We start from the raw sequence: 19294 nt of genomic DNA, 5'->3' as shown, positions 1-19294 counted from the left end.
ATTCAATTCCATTGAAACAGTTTCTTGAAGATTAATTTGGTTACAAACATCAATTTGGTTACATACATGAAATCAATTTGGTTATAGTCTATTATTACCTATCTCAATATTTTAATCTTTACATTAATTAAAAAATTACAGAATTGCCCCTTTGAACATATGATATTTACTCAACATTTTACAGGTGAGATTAAGATGTGGATCAAAAGTTGAAGTTGTTGATATAGATCAACCTAGCCGTTGCGAGTAACCCCCCCCCCCCCCCCCAAAAAAAAAAATAATAATAATAATAATATATTTATTTTTATTGTGAATTGTGAATAAAAATTTTATCTATTTCTTTTCGGTAGACGAGCCAGTGTACTTCAGGGTTATAGTAACATGGACACCAAATTCCATGATAAATAATTCATGTTTTGATTTTATGCAAATCATTGCCAAATCTCTAATCTATTTCTTTTCATTAGTGTCATATCATAACATAACATCTATGATCCATGTATAAAATATACATACGATTCACACAAGACTAGATATTAGATGCCTTATTTATTTATTGGAGCTTATATAAGTTGTTTTCATCCCATAAAATTAACCTATATCTACAATATGTCCACTAGTTTAGACTTTAGATTCATTGTATTGACAGTAACATTGTTTTGCATATACATCTTCTCAGAGGTCTCAGTAAGCTCATAAAATGGTTTTTGGTGTCACTTGATGCAGTTATCCTGCTTAATTTGTATAACTTATTTTTTATTTGATTTCATAATGCATCACAGTGTCTTTGATTCTTATCTGGTTGGCTTGGTGTATAGATGCTTCATGAAGGATTATGCATTTGTATGGCTAGTATGATCTTTTCCTTCAATGTTGATAGAAACCTTCAAGGGAATAACAAAGAAGTCTTCAATATCCAGGTGCTTGTTGTATAGATCTTTCACTGAACTTTTTTTTATAACTCATTTGAAATCTTCTATATCCAGGTGGTGTTGGTGGCAGGAGCAAAGGTGAAGATGTCATTCACCCCTTAAAATTTCCCATGAATATCTCCTTAATGGTACTTCCCATAAAGTCATGTATATATAGATTATAGAATCACTTTTTTAATGTTTTAAGCCTGACACTGTTACCGGTGATATTAATTTGTAATTTTTTTTATTTAAAATGATACTTATCATAAGTATCTCACATTTTTTTTGGTTCTTTGAAGGGTGATTGTACAGGAACTAGTATCTTAAAATTTGGTTGCCAGGTACTTTCAACCTCATATTTAACCTCATTACCCCATTCTTAAAGTTATTTTTGTTTTTTTTTGACTTATTTTTACATATTGATATTTGTTGGTTTATGTGAATCTAATGGTTGCGTTATTCAAATTTGTAGGTCTTGATGTGCATAGTGTCAAGCAAAGTAGCTCGGATGTTGTGAAGGTGGGCAACAAGTTCTTGTAGTTCAACTATTATTTGTTGATGACTTTCACTCTTTCACATTTAATGTATTACATTTGTCTACTATTGGAATGATTATTTGTATGACATTAACTTTTGTGAAATGGATTGTATTTTTTGTATATGGAATCTTATTTTCTATTACGAGACATGAAATGCAAATTTAATTTGAAAATAGTAAATCTATAAATAATTTTTTTTAAAATTTAAAATTACGATACGTAAAAGTGTGTGTCATCTTCATTTATGATATGGCCTGTCTTGACAGCGGATTTAATGATACACATTGCGTGTCATAAATGTGCGTCGTAAATGCGCTTCGTCTATAGACGACGCGTAAAAGCGTGTCGTCTCTCGTTATAACATGGCCTTCCTTGACATGCATTTGCGCGTCCTCTGAGCGTTTTATAACACGCATTGCACGTCATAAAATGTTGTTTTCTAGTAGTGACCATAACAAGAAAATCAGGACCATACCCAACAGATAAAGGCACAAATGACTCCACTAAACTAAAGGTAGTATCTAAACTATCATGAGTAGTATTTGTTCTATTTAGATCAAGAGGAGAACTAGCATAATCGAACTAATGATCTAGTCTCTTGTTATTATTTAAAAAAAATTATCATCAGAAGATAACTCAGATTGAACAGGCTCATCATAGGAAAACGGATCAACCCCACAAGAGTTCTCATTAGTCTTGCCAAAAACATGACTTTCATTTTGAAAGGAAATACAGACTCATAAAATTTGACATCCCTGGAAATAAAAACAGAATTTGAGTCAAGGCTTAAAACTTTATAACCTTTCTTTTCCAAAGAATATCCTATAAAAAACACATTTTTCAGCTCTAAGCATAAAACTTATCATTATTATTTAAGTTTATAGAAAAACACAAACATTCAAAAACACGAAGATATCAAAGTTAAGACATCTTTTATAAACTATTTCATAAGGAGACAATCCTTTTCAAACAGATGAAGGAGTCCTGTTAATTAGAAACATTGAGGTAAGAATAGCATCACCTCGGTATTTCAAATTAAAGGAATTCCTGACTGAAGAATAAGGGACCTAACAACATTTAAGATGTGTCTATGTTTTCTCTCTAAAGTTTCGTTTTGTTGTGGAGTGTAAACATAAGAAGTCTGTTGAATAATTCCATTTTTTTTCATTAAATGTTTTTACACGAAAGTTTGAAAACTCAACCCATTATCAGACCTTATAGTTTTAATGTTAACTTGAAATTGATTTTTCAACATTTCAAAAAAGTAACACAAAAGATTCATCAGTTGGACCAGCCATAATCAGATACAATCAAGTAAAACAAGCAACACAAACAAAAACAGACAACTGTAATGACAAAGTCCAGATGATATCCACGGTATGTTGGGATCCAAGACAGTCAAGATAGAGTCGACAAAAGAAAGCGCAAAGAAAGCAAGTAACAGATAGGAAAAATCAATTGTTAACTGGTGTACTCGAGACAACTAGGATCTCCCACATTTACAGCTAAGAACAAGAGGTATAAAGGAACAATATATGCTTACAGCAGGTCCTATTAGTCACTTTTGAAGTGAAGATTTTACAAATTGACTCCCTTAATTTCGTTCATTCTAGCTTTAATCGGTGATGAACTCCATTCTCTAGAGAGTTATTTCAAATTATAGCAGGGATTGATTGATTAAAGAAACACTTCAAATATTCACCAAAAGAAACCCAATCTCTAGTTAGTCAATAACATCAAAATTTCAACAGATCTATATTAGTACAAAAACTACTTGCAGCAACCAAGATCTTAACAGAAAAAAAAAGTTTCGATTAAGTGAAATCGAAGAGAAAACTCTAGATCGAAACAGAAAAAACCTTAGATCTTCACAGTTTGAGTCAATAGTCATTATCATATCATATAATACTATATTATAAAGGAAGCATTTTTCCTTTCAACACATTCATTTGAAACTCCCATGACTTTTTAATTTCTTTCTAATAATAATAATTATAAGTTGGTTAATAAGGTTAAATAAATATCAAACCTAAAGTGTAATCGTATATAGGTTAAATTTCAATATTAAAATAATATCTTTACTTCTACTTATAAAGTTATGTTTTTTTAATTTTTAACATATTATAATTAATTTATTAGATCTAATATGTTTTTGCATGTAAACCATTATCATTCTAAATATACAATTTTGGAACAATTTTTATAAAATACTTAAATGATTAATTTAAATATAACATTACATGGTCAACTTAAATATAAAATTTAGTTTAACTTAAACAACCCAAAAAATATTTTGTAAATAGTTAAATGTGATAAATTATAGTGTCTTTCTAAAAATGATTATAAGTTGGTTAATAAGGTTAAATAAATATATAAAATAATTAAATGATTAATTTAAATATAACATTACAAGGTCAACTTAAATATTAATTTTAGTTTAACTTAAACAACCCAAAAAATATTTTGTAAATAGTTAAAAGTGATAAATTGTAGTGTCTTTCTAATAATGATTATAAGTTGGTTAATAAGGTTAAATAAATATTAAACCGAAAGTGTAATCATAAATAAATTAAATTTTAATTTTAAAATAATATCTTTACTTCTACTTATAAAGTTATGTCTTTAACTTTTAGCATATTATACTTAATTTATTAGATTTAAAATGTTGTTGTATGTAAACCATTATCAGTTTAAAGATACAACTTTGGAACAATTTGGACAAAATACTTAAATTGTTAATTTAAATATAAAATTACAGTGTCAACTTAAATATAAATTTCAATTCCACTTAAAGAACCAAAGAATATTTTGTAAATAGTTAAAAGTGATAAATTATAGTGATAAATGCAAAAACTAAATTGTAATCTCAATTTAACTAAAATATTTCCTAAAGATATTTTTACAATCGTTAAAAATTTTCAAATAAGTAGTTTAAATAACTTACAATAACAATAATTAAAAATAACTTTATATAAATGATTATATTGTTACCTTTAAAATCAAAAAACAATGTTTGATGTTTTAAATTATTATAATGATAGAAATTGAAACATTAATAAATTTAAAAAATTAATTAACAATAACAACAACTATAAATAACATTAAACCATATATTATATTTAATTTTATTCATGTGTAACTTGCGGGTAGAAGTCATTCAAACGATTGAGATTATGCAGTTATAGTATATATATATATATATATATATATATATATATATATATATATATATATATATATATATATATATATATAATTAAAAAGAATCAATATATTATATCGATTTAGGATAACAATTATTATATCAAATTTAACAACAACGTTATTGTTATATTTAAAAAAAACATATATTTATAAAGACTTCAGCTATATAGGTGTTTCCGTGCAACGCACGGGCATTCGTCTAGTATAATTATAAAGGAAGCATTTTTCCTTTCACCACATTCATTTGAAACTTCCATTCTTTTTTCCTTTCACCACATTCATTTGAAACTCCCATCACTTTTCAATTTCTTTCTAATAATGATTATAAGTTGGTTAATAAGGTTAAATAAATATCAAACCTAAAGTGTAATCATATATAAACTAAATTTCAATATTAAAATAATATAATTTCTTATACTTATAAATGTATGTTTTTAACTTTTAACATATTATACTTAATTTATTAGGTTTAACATGTTGTTCTACGTAAACCGTTATCATTTTAGAGCTACAACTTTTGAAAAATTTATATAAAATACTTAAATTGTTAATTTAAATACAACCTTACAAGATCAACTAAAATATAAATTTTAGATTAACTTAAACAACCCAAAGAATATTTTGTAAATAATTAAAAGTGATAAATTGTAGTGTGTTTCTAATAATGATTATAAGTTGGTTAATAATGTTAACTAAGTATCAAACCTAAAGTGTAATCATAAATAAACTAAATTTCAATATTAAAATAATATTTTTACTAATACTTATAAAGCTATGTCTTTAACTTTTAACATATTATACTTAATTTATTAAATTTAATATGTTGTTGTATGTAAACCATTATCAGTTTAAAGCTATAACTTTTGAACAATTTTGACAAAATACTTAAATTGTTAATTTAAATATAACATTATAGGGTCAATTTCAATATAAATTTCAATTCAACTTAAAAAACCCAAAGAATATTTTATGAATAGTTAAAATTGATAAATTATAGTGCTAAATACAAAAACTAAATTGTAATATCAATTTAACTAAAATATTTCTTAAAGATATTTTTATATTCATTAAAAGTTTTAAAATAAGTAGCTTAAATAATTTACAATAACAATAGTTGAAAATAATCTATATATAAATGATTATATTGTTACCTTTAAAATAAAAAAAAAACAATTATTAGATGTTTTAAATAATTACAATGATAGAAATTAAAATATTAAGCAAATAAATTTTAAAAAATTTGTTAACAATAACAACAAATATAAATAACATTAAATCATATATTATATTTAATTTTATTCATGAGCAACCCGCGGGTAGAGGTCATTCAATAGATTGAGATTATGCAGTTTTAATAGATTTATATATTATCATATAATTCAAAATAATCAATATCTTATATCAACTTAGTATATGAATTATTATATCAAATTTAACAACATAATTGTCATATTTAAAAAAACATATATTTATAAAGATTTAGGCTATATAGATGCTTATGCGCAACGAGCAGGCAGTTTTATAATAAAACCAAACATGAGTAAGACTGTGAAGAAGACAAGGATAGAAGAAAACTAAATCAAAAGAAAACAAAGAATTGATTGTACCTATTGATTCAGACGAACAATCGAAGCACGGTTGATGATCGAAAAATCAAATCGAAGCACCAACGCTCTGATACCATATCAAAATTATAGAAACGTGCATGATTTACCCAAATCAACAACTCTTATATTAATTGAGGATTAAGAGTCAGAAAGTTTTCAAGAACATACAACGGAAACCTCACTACAAAACCACCTAATCTACTCTCAATACAACACACTCAATCCTAATCTACAATATCAACAAGAACAAATCAAAATAACACAAACCCTAACTGAAGACATTTTAAGTGAGGGATGAGAGAGAACAAAGTTATTCATATGTTGATTCAGCAATAATGACCAGGAAATGAGCTCCTCCAACAACTTATACTCCGGGCCAATGAGACCCGAAAATCTGCGTGTAAACCCAAAAACATTTACACTCTAACCCTCGAAGATTCAATCAATTACCTACACAACCTGCATAAAACAAGAATATAGAAAATACAGAAACTACCCAAATAACAAAATGTTAGTTTGAACATTAAACTACTTATTATTTTAACAAATTAAGACATAAAAGCAATAAAAGTCCTTGTTGCTGAGGATTCATTCACATACATAGGAAATTTATGAAGAATATGCAATGAGGGAGGGTACATATGATCGATTGGGAATGAAGAAATGAGGGTTTCGTTCTTTGATTGAGATATAAAATCAATATCGGAAGTTGTGATCGATAGAAGGAGACGAAATAATGGGGTCGATCTCAATTTTGCTAGGGGTAAAGGATACAAATCAAGAAGCAAGCACAATCGTTGGTTGATTTTTGTGGTGATGGGAACTGGGAAGAAGAAGTACTCTTGTTGTGGATTCCTGTTTGTGAGGTGGAAGAATTTGAGGTAAGGAAGGAGTTCACACTCAAGGAGGAGTAAGAGTTTTTATTTAGGGGAAAAAGAAAAGCCATGTATATTGAAGATTTGATTTTTTGTATTTTCAAAAATTGAAAAAAGCCACATGGGCCAAATGTAACCGGTGAAACCATAGAAGTAACTTACAATATTTCCCTATTTAACAAGTAAAATGACACTCTAGAGATCTATTGCGCAAAAAAAAAGTGACCTGATCAGAAAAATACCAAAAGTTTATTGTGTTGCAATGATATTTTCCCGTAGTATATTAGTTAAATTTGAAAAAATTGTTTAACCAATTTTCAAAAATGCTTTTTATTCTATTTTGAACACGAATTCCAGACCATAAACATTATTAAAATTGACAAATGGTTATATGTTTTTGTTATCCTCCATGATACCTTCGTTTTGATATATCTGAAATGGAATGAATATGAATTAGAAATTAACTTTAAAGTGAGGTAGTTGGAATAATTAAGAAAATAGGTTAAGTCGGTTTTTAGCTATCGTGTATAGTTGGGAGAAGGAAAATGAAGTGAGTTTATAAGTAGAAAAGATTCTAAGCCTTATAAGATTTATAGAACCAATGATGGGTTCATTGAACTTGTGTGTGGGAAAATGTCCGATAGGTATAAATGCACAATCGGTCCACCAAAAAAGTGCAGAACCTTTTTTTCAAAATATTTTTTGTAGAATGCCCACACAATGGGTTGTGATAGCATCCTAGACCAGCATCACGTGCATGTGTAGATTTGCAACCCCACGTGTGGTCTAGCGTGATGGGTTCACTAGTAGCTAGTTAGTAGAATAGAAAAAAGTTAGACTGTTGTGCTATCACTACTAGAAAAAAGGCCTTTAATGACGCGCACGGATTTACGATACGCAGAAGTGTGTGATGTAAAAATAATGTCATCTCTCCAAAATTTTGAAGGATTTAGGATGCACATTTTTGCGCGCCCTATAATTTGTGTCAGAAAAAAATAAAAATAAAAACACAGAAGACACCCATCATAAGCGCGTGTCCTGTGCACCATGTCGCTTTATAATTTTTAAACGTGCGTTCCTATTACAAAATGGGGACCAAAAATAGGGTTTTTTTCCCAAGAACGTCACAAGGACTATCATTCTCTCATATCTCACATCCTTCATCTCTGCCCTAACCCACCACCACCGCCTCCAACACTCACTGTCTCTTTTGGCCTCACACAACGGCGGCGCATCGACCCTATCGACGAACGCTTCATCCACCACCATTCTTCCAGTCATACGAGCCAGTATAAAGCAGATAGAAGGTTTTCAAATTCGAGAGTTATGGTATCGGGAACATCGATAGGGTTGAACCTTCATGTCTACACTTGTATCGGGAATGTCTCTTCCACCTCTACATACCACGAGTGACTGTCCTGCCTACAATCTGCTATTAGGTTTCTTCTTCTTCACCCTAATTTTCTCCATTTTTTTCCTGCTTCATTGCTATTCTGGTATAGAAAGACAATTCAGAGGAGCATGTTTTACCTTCTCAAGCTCACTTGATTTGATTAAATGGACAATAATGCCCTTCCTTCTAAATTCCAGTACATCTCAAGATCACATGAACCTCACGTTGATTTACTTTCGGAGCCTCCTACTACTTAAAAATCACAACACAGGCTCCTAAATTAACAGATAAAAACTTGACAAGAAGGCCAGCAGAGGAAAGAAACTGTAATGAATCCACTTAAAAAACAAGATAAAAAACAACAAGAACTGAAATTGCAATGCTTTTCTAAAATTCCAAGTTTCTGACAGAAGTTGCAAAAGTTATATTTGCACTTGCTATTCTTCTAATACATATATGTTCTTCATTTCTTAATTTTATTATATTTATCTTCTGCTTTTGTTTTAGAGAACTTTTGTGTGGCCTAAGCTTATCTTTCATCTGTTTACACCTGAATATATGATGCTAACTTGTTGGCTTGGTTATTAGGTATTTTGCTCTCATTATTTGCATGTTATTTTAATTGGTTTTTAAGTTGTGAACTTAGTGTAGTACTTTATTCCCTTATTCCTTACAAGTTGCTAAATTCTTTGTTAATTTTTAGGCTGGAAATCAGAAGATTGAAGAGAAGCTACTTCTTTCTATCTCCATCTTTGTACAGGTAAAGTTGCCACATTTCCTTTTTGAGTCAACATATTATGCAATGGTTAGGCTTCTTCCAACAACAAAGTACTCATTGTATTCTTAATGATTCTAAATTCTACTTTATGCTAGATATAGAAAGGAAATTGTCAAAGGAGATTGTCAAAGGAGAATTTAGTCATGGGTTTCTTTTAATGTTGTACATGTTTTGTTTTCTATAATAAATATTATGCAATATTAGCAATGTGTTACATTTACTTACTATTGGAATGATTATTTGTATTTGACATATTAGTGCAATGAATTATCTTTTATTGTTTATGGTATTTTATTTTTTATTATGAGACTTTTAATGTGTTATTTAATTTGAAAATTAGTAAATCTATCAAAAATATTTAAGTTTAAAAAAATTTAAAATTATGACACGCAAAACTGTGTGTCGTCTTCCTTTATGACAGGGGCTTCCCGATATGCATTGTGTGTCATACACGCGCGTCGTAAGGTTATGACACGAAAATGTGTGTCGTCTTCCTTTATGACAGGGCCTTCCTTAATACGCATTGCGTGTCATAACTGCACGTCGTAAAAGCGTATAAATGCGTGTCGTAAATGCGCGTCGTTTCTCGTTATGACAGGGTCTTCCTTGACACGCATTTGCGCGTCGTATGAGCGTTTTACGACGCGCATTGTGCATCGCAAAATGTTGTTTTTCTAGTAGTGTATGTGCTAACTATTTATAAGCTTAAATTTTGTTAACCATCGTTGAGAGATTTTGTCTATGAGATTGATTTGGGTTCGGATTTAGAAGCATTTGCACTGCATCATTTAATTCTCTTTGTGTTTGTTTTATGGAATAATTAAAGGTATTTTGGCAATGTTACTTTTGGTTAAAGGTTCTTCCCTTAACTATATTCGTAACCTTGGTTTTGAAAATTATTATTTTGAGGTTTGACTTTGATGTTGGTTAATCGTCATTATCTTAAACTCTTAAAGAGCAACCTCGGGTATGCTTGCTAGGTTTTCAAACCTAACACAAGTAATTTTGACATATGATTAGATTAGATGAGTATAAAGAATATTTGATAAAGGATATCAAATATTTTTAGAAGGCCACGTCTATATAGTGGTCTCACTTTTGAACTATGTTATGACAACAATTGTAACTCCCTTGCATTTCGAACAAACTGCTTTTATTTTGGTCTTTGGGACCTTAATCTTCATTTTCAAACATTTGATTAATTATGAGTTTTAAAAACCCAGTTTATAAAATATTTTTAAACCACTCATGCGAGGAGTGTTTCATTAATGAATTCATATTCATTGTAGGTCTCGGTTATAAAGCAAGTTCATGGTATGGAAGAAGGTCTTGGTGTGAATGCTCAAAGGTTAAAGTTCCCCTATATTTGGTCGAACTAATGTGGTAAAAGATTCAGTTTTGACCCTTTTGTTTAAAAATTTATGGGAAACGGATCCATCACTAGGTTTGGGATGAAAATGACATGGTGAAGTCCCTTTTGGCAAAGATTTCTTAGACTCTACGCTCTAGAAAATGAGAAAAATGTTTTGATCACCAATATATCAATAGTGTTTGGCGTGGAGTTTGTATACCTCGAAACATAAGTTACTTCATGCTTTCCAAACACAACTTTAGTCATCTTTTCATTATTTTCTCGAATAATCAAAATTTTTCAAACAACAAAATACTTTTTTTTAATGACTAACACACACATTTTAAATCTTACTCCTGTACTACTCATTTTGTCTATTACGGAACCTTCAACCACTTAGGAAAAAGACATTTTTTAAAACACTTTGATAACGTTAGGCTAAAAGTTTTTTGGTAACACCAAAATACTTGATTATCAAATTGTTATCAATTCAAAACATCCAAAACTTATTTCCTACAAATTGTATGATTCTAATTATTTATCATCATATAATTACTTAAGAACTCGTGCCCAAACACCATTTTTGTCAACAAAAAATACCATCTTACCAAAAACATTTAATAAACTTAACGAATTAAGGTTTCTATGTTTCTTTGGTGTTGAAGTTGCAACTATCACACACTTTTATGCTTTGTACTATTTAATATAAAAATAAAACATTGCAAGTGTTGTTAGAGACGTGTGGAACCATTTTAAACCACCGGTTTTCAGATATTAAACGATTATTTGTAACAAAACGACATTTGGTCTAGCGGTATCAATGTATTGAAAATGTGTCATTTTCCTAAAGGACTGAAAGTTCAAGTCCCGTGATGAATAAAATGAATAAGGTTTAGTGGGTGTGTTAGTCATTTAAAGAAAATGATCAAATATGAAGCCTAATATCTTATTAATTCTCATAATTTAATTTTTATTCATTTCAGCCATCTTTAATTATAACGATAAAAATGTGCGACTCTTAGCCTCAAAGGACAAGTCAAAAACTTTCCATGTGCATGTACGACACTTGCTTGTTAAAGTTGTCAATTTGGGTGTTTAAGGGCAATTGGTCGGTCCGTTTTTAGTTTTTAGAAGATAAGTTATGATGAAACGAGTGTTACTACAAAATAATGACGAACACGAGTTAAATAAGCAATATTATAGACAATCAATCAGTTCAATGATCAACAGTATTTTTAATTCTATCTATAACTTTGTTCCATAATTTTAACATGTTCTTAATTTTCATATGATGTTGGGTTTGAAAACAATTAAGATATTATGCAACATTGCAACCCACCCACGTCAAATCTCAAATCCAGGGGTCATTAAGTTTTAATTGTATTCGGTAGGTTACTAATTTTAATTTTTAACCGTATTTAATAGGTCACTAGTTCTTTTTTTTTTTTTTTTTCCAGGGTTCTCATTACATGATTAAAGTGCATTTCAATTTCTCAAATCTAGGGGTCATTAAGTTTTAATTGTATTTAGGTTACTAATTTTAATTGTATTCAATAGGCCACTAGTTTTTTTTAAGGGTTCTCATTACATGATTAAAGTGCATTTCAATTTGTCCTAAATGAAAAAATTCTCCATATTAAAAGGTCACTAGTCACTACATTGGTTTCAATACGGGTTTATATATTTTAAATCTATCTAAATGGTTTGAATACATTTAAAAAGATAAATGAGGTAAAGAACAAACTATATATTATTGATGGGAAATCTTCGGAAAAGTCCTGATATTTCACCATAATTTACGAAAAAGTTCCAAAGTAAAATTGGTTTATGAAAAAGTCCCGATTACCGGAAAAAATGATGACTTAATCCTTTTTTTCCGGTTTATCGGTTTCAATACTTACCTGGTTTCATTAAAGTCCTATTACTTTATCATAATTTTTATTAAAGTCTCATTATTTTACCATAATTCGTAAGTTATGGTAAAATAATGAGACTTTATTAAAATCGAGTAAGTAATGAAACCAGAAAAATAGGATCATATCGTCATTTTTACTGGTAATAGAGACTTTTTCATAAATAAATTTTAGTTTGGGACTTTTCCGTAAATTAGGGTAAAATATTGGGACTTTTCCGGAGATTTCCATGATTGTTATTTTATAATATACATATTTAATTCGTAAAAATAAAATCCTAATTCAAACTCAAAGAGAAAGTCAACGTTATTTGAGCTATTGATTTATATTTGTAGTTGCATTTTTTCCAACTTTGAACAAATATCTTGCTACTCATTCAAGTAAATGTAAATTTTATTCTAACTTATTATACCACTGATAATATAAGATTTTAAAAGGTGAGCACAGATTCAATTTATTTTAACATGTAAGATTATTTTAAGAAATCTCAAACAACAGACTGAGTTGAGATTTTCAACACGTAAAATTAAACAGGTGAATCAGTTACTAGAATTGTTAAAAACAAAACCACAAAATAATTTTAAAAAAAAAAAAAAAAAAGGCGCAAGATTACTATTTGGCAAAAATCTCTCATATCATCTGTTGAACTATTATAACAAACACTAATAAAATCTTTTAACCACCCTTTCTTTGGCTATGTAGATGATGATGTAAAATATCAAAGTACATCACAAGTTTTTGGCGAAAATAATAATACATGAAAGACATAACAAAAAAAAAAATGTCTATTATAATAATTCCACTCCACGTCATCAATCAATATGGTCTGTACCACATTGGCCTCCTAGCCCTCGGAATCCTTCTGCAACATAACATTAACAGCATATTCATTATTTACTTATTTGGATTTTCGTTACGTTTAATCATCTATTTTCATAAATAAAATTAAATGTTCTTTACTTATAATTTTTTGGGGGAGAAATTTGTAAAATTATTTTACAAATTTCTCCCCAAAAAAAAAAAATGATACATACCCGTAGCCATATGGAGGAAACATTGGTGGGCCAGCCATGTAAGGCCTTCGTGAACGGAATCCAAGGTAAGGACTGGGGCGCCTCCCTCTGAATTGTTTCATCCCAGGAACATTTGTTCTTTTAGCAGCAACCTGTGCACATTTAAAAAAAAAAATTAATAAAAACAATTTGAACCCTAAAACATGTATTTTTATATGTTGAAATGGAAAACCAGAAAGACAATTAGGATTTTTAGGACCTTGAGTTGACGCCCATGCAATTCTGATTCATTCAACAGCAAAGAATTCTGAACAGATTCAAGTTCAACAAATTCCACGTATGCAAAACCTTTTGGTTGACCGAATTTGTCTGTTAAAATTGTCACCCTGTTGACTGTTCCACATGACTGAAAATGCTGCTGAACTTCCTCTGGTGTACATGCATAGTCTACCTGAAAAGTTTTGAAGGATAGTAGTAGTTGTGTAAAATAGTAAAATATAATAATATTGTTATCATATATTTTATAAGTTATAAAAAAAAGTTTTGAAGGATTATAAATCTCACATTACCGACGTATATCGAACGAGCATCAGCTTCTTCCTTCTCAGCTTGTGTAGCAGTTGCACCAGAAGGATCTTCTGAAAATTCCCATGATTACATATTGTTAACACAAAGTAATGTCAAATTGTCAATCAAATGATAGAAATAGTAGTGATGTGTTGGGTGATATTAGAATTTAGAAGATGTATGGAGGTGTTTTTGTAGACTGGTTTCAAAAAAGAATGTTAAAACAGTATGTGGAAGAGGGATTTTAGGGTTTAAAAAGTACACAAAGTCACATAACTTTTTCAGATCATCTATTGAAGGTGTAAATTTGTTTATTGCCTCCTCCTTAGTCTATTGTATTGCAATGCCAAAGAAAAACTACTTAAGGCTTCAAAGACTTTTTTATTGAACCAATGGATTCTTTAGTCAACATACACTGAAATTTTGTTTCTAAATCTTTGTAAAACTGGTATGTCTAAGTTAACAAAGTCATTAAGGGTTTATACATTAGAATTGTTCTGGTGAAGTATCTTTCCTGATTTCAGGTAAAATAGGTGGAAATTGATTCACTGTTTGTTTGTTTTTGTATTGAGCAAAGAAACCATAGAGAACTTGCATACTTCTTTGGGATGATAGCAATAGCAATATTAACTTGAATAGCCCCACATATGATTCTAAGATCGATATTAAACATGACCTATGCTGATTATAAGTTGGCAAACAGCAAACTTAAATGTAATCCATTCTTCCTACAACAAGCCCTAGATAAAACTACTTAATACAATTTAATCAATGTATCACCCTTCCAAAGCACAAATCTGATATCTAAAAACGCAACGCCTTGAAGATATTACAAAGCAAATGTCAAAATTAGAGAGAATACCTTGAACTGAGCCCATCTCTTTCTCAACTTTGGCCTGCATTTCACGAAGCGCCCCTGCCTCTTCTTCAATTTCCTTCAGTCTCTTCTTCATATCCTCCAAATCCTAAATTAAGAAAGCAAAACAAAAAAAACTAACTTTAACCTTAAAATCAAGGCTCAACTGTAGTTCACATGCATAAAACTAATCCCCAAACAACCAAAAAAACGCATAACAGAAACATAAGTTATACCTTGGAGCTATTGTTGTCAACGTCCTCCGCTTCGTCTCTCGACATCTCGAAATCAGTGTCCATCTCTCCTTCATCCGGTATCTCTCCGCCGTAGACTTCGTGCTCTTGATCTTGCTCCGCCGTGTGATCCATAACTTGTAATCTCTCTATACAAGATCACACGGAACTGAGATTTTGCGATTGAACACACACGATTTTGCGTTGTGTATTCGGAACTAGCAGTGAAAATAGGGTTTTATCTGCGCCCAATGAAAGATTATACAAGTGCGGGAGTTTGGGGTGAATGAAACGTAAACCTTGTTATTTTGGTATTTTGTTGAGGGTATTTTGGGGATTACAGAAAATATAGACAGGCTCCGCACTTTGGCAGGGTTATGGGGGTGAAAGAGTAAGCCCAAGTTTAAGTTCAAGTCCAACTCCAACCATTGTACTATTTTTAGTTTTACTCCCAAAATTAAAAATAAAATACGAACATACTTAAACTTGTTTGGTTTCATAAACTCTGAGTAGATTAACTGATTTGTGTATATGTTTAAAACTCCTTTTCTATATAAAACATGATTAAATCTGACAATTTTATATAATGTTTTGTATATATTTGTGATTGTATAAAAGAATTAAAATCATCCAAAAAGGTAATACTCTTTTTCAATATCTCTCATTATCGAAAATCGATTGAAAAAGTTTTCAACTCCCGTCTCATCTAGTTCTACCGTTGTTTAGTCATGTAATGTCTAACAAACACAAACAAGATGACCATTATATATATATATATATATATATATATATATATATATATATATATATATATATATATATATATATACACACACACACACACATACATCATCATCGGTATTTTAGCAATGGTTCGGCATTTTTACAATGGTTTGTGTGACAGCTTAAATTTTCAAACAATTTTATTTTTTCATTTTTAAATACTCAAAACATAGTTCATGAACCCATGCCAGCATGTAATTGTCAAATACAAAATACCATGAAACAAAGTCAAGTATCCCATAATCCACATAAACTCTAATCATCAAGGTGTGTACAATCATGTTGACGTCTTTCCGTGATCCTGTGATGTACCTGAAACACATTTAATTAACATTGTAATAACAAAGTTTAGTGAGTTCCCTAAATTTCATATACACAAATAATTAGTCTCTCGTGGCTAAACCTCGATAAGGACCCTCCGGTCTCACGTCTCGGCATGGACCATCCGGTCATAGCTTAATAGATACACAGAATAACATAACAGCATAAGTCACAAAGACAAAATGCATGATAACACATAAACAAATAAGACCCTTCGGTCCATAACATCAATAAGACCCTCCTATCACACAAAAGTTACCACACATGTAAGTATAGTGAGAAGATTCACCTCTCGCTGGAAAGCAGTCAATCTCGCACCCGAACTACCGGTCTAGACTCCACCTAATTATGTCACATTCATCTCTAATTAATAAATAATAATAATAACCTCAAAATGCTAAACCGAGTCTCTCTACAAAATCTCGAGAAAGTGAAAAGACCGTTTTGCCCCTCCTTGGCCAAAAGTCCACAAATTGACCAAAAGCTCAAAAGTCAACGAAATTCAACACCTAGCGAGTACGTTGGTCGTACGACCCTCTACACTGGGCATACAACCAACCATGCATGTATCGGGGGGTCTCAGCGCTACGCTGCGCGTAGCTGGGAGTACGCACGGCGTACTCCTCATATTTCCACTCCTCACTTCACTTGGTCTTAATTTGTTAAGACAAATGCTATAACTACATATCTGAGCTGAATAAGGCCTATTACTTCATAAAGTCGTGGAATTTAAGCCTTAGCTTGGTTGAACAAGTGCCAAACTCACAAACTCTAACCTTCTCAAGACAAAAGTCCACATAACTCATGCATGGAGAGGTTTAGACGATCAAGTTCTCATTTTTATGAATCTAGACAACTAAATACACTTAAAATGACGTGAGATATGCTTTGGAGTCCACCAAACTCACAAAGCTCCAAACGTGGGACATAAAACCCTAAAAATGGACCCAAAACATGAATTAACATAATAATGAGCAAGTTTTGAGCATGATACCTCTGGAAGATGCACCAACAAGAATAGAACTTGATACCTCTAGAAGAAGCACAAGCTTCACAAGAACACTCAATTGAGCCACAAACACTCACACAAGCTAGGAATACAAAATTAGGGTCTGAGGGAGGTTGGAGGCTGGAAATGGTGGTTGGAAATGAGGTCATCATGTTCCTTAAATAGGGACACAAAAGGGCATTAAGGTTTTACTCTGAGCCTAATACGCCCAACGTACCATCTGGTACGCCCAACGTACAAGGTGACCTCCGTGATCATGCAACGTGCATGAGTATGCTATGCGTACACATGCGTACGCCCCACGTACTCAATTGCCACATTTTATCAATAAAGACTAGTCTTGATAAATACATAAAAGATTAAGGTCAGAGAACTATACCTATTTTTAGGATATTACAGTTTGGCCTTTTCACGATGGTTCAGTCTTTCAAAGATGGTTCGGCCTTTTTGTTGGGTTTTTAGGTTACAAAGACAAGGTACTTATGGAATTTCACTTAACACTTAAGGGTACATGCAACCTAAATTGGATCTATGACTTTTCTCAATTAATAGCAACATACTTATGAAACAAAACTACAAACCCTGTGAATCAAATTCATGAATGGAACTACATACATCTTGCTTGACTTAAAACAAGCTAATCAAATACCCTTTGTAGTCTCCTTGAAAAACTAGCTCCAAAAGTATGACAGCCTCTAATGGTTCACACCAAAAACCCAAGAAAGCCTATGATCGAAGGAAAGATGGGATATTAGGAGGAGAATTTCATTATCCGCCTTATAGGTATGAGAAGCCACAAAATTAGGTGCCCTGATGGACCTATCTATGATTTAGGTAACTTGCAGACAAAGCCATATTTGACTAATTAAATAATAAATTTAATCCTTAACTTAAATATTTTCATTATCTAATACCAAGAGGCTTCTAGAAACCCTAAAGAGACTCCTAAGACCGTCTATGCCTTGGTATGTTCTAGAATTGTCTCTTTGGTTTAACTATTGAACAATTACAATTGACTGGTCGTATATTTAATTAATTCCAATTAACCCTGAGTTAAATCCAAATTAATTCCGATTAATAACTAATCATTTCTAACTATGTTTAATTAATTCATAATTAACTATTAACTATTTCTAATTAATTTATTAATCATACAATAAATTAACAAATGATTTATCTCTCTCATTTGATAAATCCAAGCCATTTCTTGGTTATGAGGACAACCCAAAAAGGACTTCGCTTTTATTCATCAATATTATATCAATTTAGGTAGGACCTTAGACATCTTAATCCAACACTTTTTATGATGGTTCAACCTTTTCACGACGGTTCGACCTTTTAGCGATGATTCAACCTTTTCGCGATGGTTCGGTCTTTTTGCTATGGTTCGGTCTTCGGTAGTATTTCTTTCTCCTTCCCAAGACAAAAAGTACTCTTGTCACCTCAAGTACAACTCTCATATTTACCTTCATAATGTAGAACTATTAGTTTCTTCTCCTAGATAAAGATACTATTGATTGTAAATATCTCTCAACACACATCATAACGGTAATGTGAAATCCAAAACGAAATGACGAGTGTGGAATTAGAATCAGATTCATGAATCAAACACATAAATTTGAAAGTAATCTTGGTAAAAGCTTTTGTATCTTATTGATTGTGAAAAGGAACATACAAAGAGCTTTGGTTTTCTCAACCTAACTGATGTTGATACAGAAAGGGAGTATTTGTGGGAAGCTTACCAAACAAGCTAAGCTAAAGGCTAAATATATAGTGGTTAAATACATCACATGCCAAATTAAACAAAGAAACCACTAAGCAAAAGATTCTTCATGAAACGTCTTCAATCATAGCCTTCACAAACGCCTTTACAAATGCCAACATCAGTTTCAATATTTTCAATACTCAACAGGTAAGCTCAAAATCTGTCTCATATGC

General features: G+C 30.8%; 1 protein-coding gene across 1 annotated transcript; it reads right to left on the bottom strand.

The window, feature by feature from the left end:
• Positions 1–13187: 13187 nt before the first annotated feature.
• LOC111895036 (polyadenylate-binding protein 2) lies at positions 13188–15523 on the bottom strand. Its single transcript, XM_023891125.3, has 6 exons — positions 15247–15523; positions 15017–15119; positions 14152–14225; positions 13847–14038; positions 13609–13739; positions 13188–13436 (listed from the first exon to the last, which is right to left on the bottom strand). The coding sequence occupies exons 1-6, from the start codon at positions 15376–15378 to the stop codon at positions 13391–13393; spliced, it is 678 nt and encodes a 225-aa protein (XP_023746893.1). The 5' UTR covers positions 15379–15523; the 3' UTR covers positions 13188–13390.
• Between the last annotated feature and the right edge of the window lie 3771 nt (positions 15524–19294).

Source organism: Lactuca sativa, chromosome 9 (assembly GCF_002870075.4).
Source record: "Lactuca sativa cultivar Salinas chromosome 9, Lsat_Salinas_v11, whole genome shotgun sequence".
NCBI lineage: Eukaryota > Viridiplantae > Streptophyta > Magnoliopsida > Asterales > Asteraceae > Lactuca > Lactuca sativa.
This window is presented reverse-complemented; position numbering and strand designations above follow the sequence as displayed.

Bases quoted from the DNA above. Each gene is read 5' to 3' on its own strand.
- LOC111895036 (XM_023891125.3), bottom strand. From the start codon at position 15,378: ATGGATCACACGGCGGAGCAAGATCAAGAGCACGAAGTCTACGGCGGA. The intron at 15,120-15,246 runs GTATAACTTATG...TTCTTAATTTAG, and splicing joins TTGACAACAATAGCTCCAAG to GATTTGGAGGATATGAAGAA. The intron at 13,740-13,846 runs GTCCTAAAAATC...AAATGTGCACAG, and splicing joins TGCATGGGCGTCAACTCAAG to GTTGCTGCTAAAAGAACAAA.